This window comes from Sinocyclocheilus rhinocerous, unplaced genomic scaffold (genome assembly GCF_001515625.1).
Source record: "Sinocyclocheilus rhinocerous isolate Xijiao unplaced genomic scaffold, SAMN03320098_v1.1 scaffold402, whole genome shotgun sequence".
Lineage (NCBI taxonomy): Eukaryota > Metazoa > Chordata > Actinopteri > Cypriniformes > Cyprinidae > Sinocyclocheilus > Sinocyclocheilus rhinocerous.
In genome coordinates, this window is record NW_015626336.1 from 585,305 (window position 1) to 586,567 (window position 1,263).

Consider the following 1,263-nt stretch of genomic DNA (forward strand, 5'->3'; position numbering starts at 1 on the left):
TTTTGAACCTTAAACCGCATAAACACATTTCATTACACCAAATACACAAAATACTGTTCTTTTTAGCAGCATCATATGACCCCTTTATTTTTATTTTTCTAATTTCATTTAAATTCATATTTCCAATTACATTCTAGTTAGTTTTAGTAATTTTTTTGTCGTTTTTATTAAATTAAATTATTCATTTTATTACATTTCATTTTTAATATTTTCTGCTTTTATATTAATTTTAGTTTAATTTTATTGACTTTGTTGTGTTTTTGTCATTTTATTAGTTACGTTTTTAATGTCTATACAGTTTATATAATTTTTTTATTTCAGTTTTAGTTATTTTAGTACATTTCATTTTTATATCCTCTGCTTTCATTTTATTTTAAAGTTCTAATAATTCTATATTTTGCCTTTTTCATTTTATTTTTTTATACGTCTATATAGTTTTTAATTTCAGTTTTTGTTTTAGTTATTTTAGTACATCAAGATAAACTAAATGAAAATGAGAAATGCTGGCTTGGAAACTAGCTTAAATAAAATACATTTAGGTTTTTAAAAAGTTTTTTTTTTCCGTTTCGTTAAGTTAACAATAATAACGCTGGTGTAAAGATGGGAACAAAGAACCAAAGTAAAGGCGAGAGAGTTTATTGCACCGTTTACGGTGCAGTATTTCATTGCTCTATTATTCAAAACCACTCAATATACTAAATGCACCTGGCTAAAATACTGTATGTAAATGAGGCTGTTTAAAAATGCACTTATTCTGAAAGTAGTGCTAAAGGACATTTCATTTTACAGAGATGGTATGGAAGTTTTCTATTGATCATGATGGCAGTAACTAATCAAATGATGGAGAAGAGAGCAGCGCGTTTGGATATCTGCCCGGTTAAAACACAGTCGAGTGCCATAGAAGCCAATTAACAGTCACAACACGAGCCAAAAATTAATTACCCATAATTAAATAAACTCACATCTCTGAGTGGGTCACATACAGGTCACAAAAGTTGAAGGATGTGACACGGGATAAACACACAGATTTGCCTTTCAGTGAATACTGCACTTTAGGAGACTTTGCTTTTCCAATTTTGGGTGAAATACTGCTTTAAGAAGCAGAGAGTTGTGTGTGTGTGTGTGTGTGTGTGTGTTTCTCACCACGTCCTTCCTGTAAAGCACCTCCAGGATGTTGCTGAGCAGTTGGCAGCAGGAGTCCAGCTCCTCATGATTCTCCAGGTGAAGTTTGAGCTGCTCCGTCATCAAAGGAAGGAGGAAGGA

The 1,263-nt window shown here is 31.5% G+C and overlaps 1 protein-coding gene across 1 annotated transcript in view; it reads right to left on the reverse strand.

The window, feature by feature from the left end:
• The window catches only part of LOC107711371 (dedicator of cytokinesis protein 1-like), a 275,068-nt gene that overhangs the window by 154,271 nt on the left and 119,534 nt on the right, over positions 1-1,263 (reverse strand). Inside the window, exon 26 of the mRNA XM_016516364.1 lies at positions 1,144-1,259. Within this exon, the coding sequence (XP_016371850.1) occupies positions 1,144-1,259 (116 nt within the window). The remainder of the gene's footprint in view (positions 1-1,143; positions 1,260-1,263) is intronic.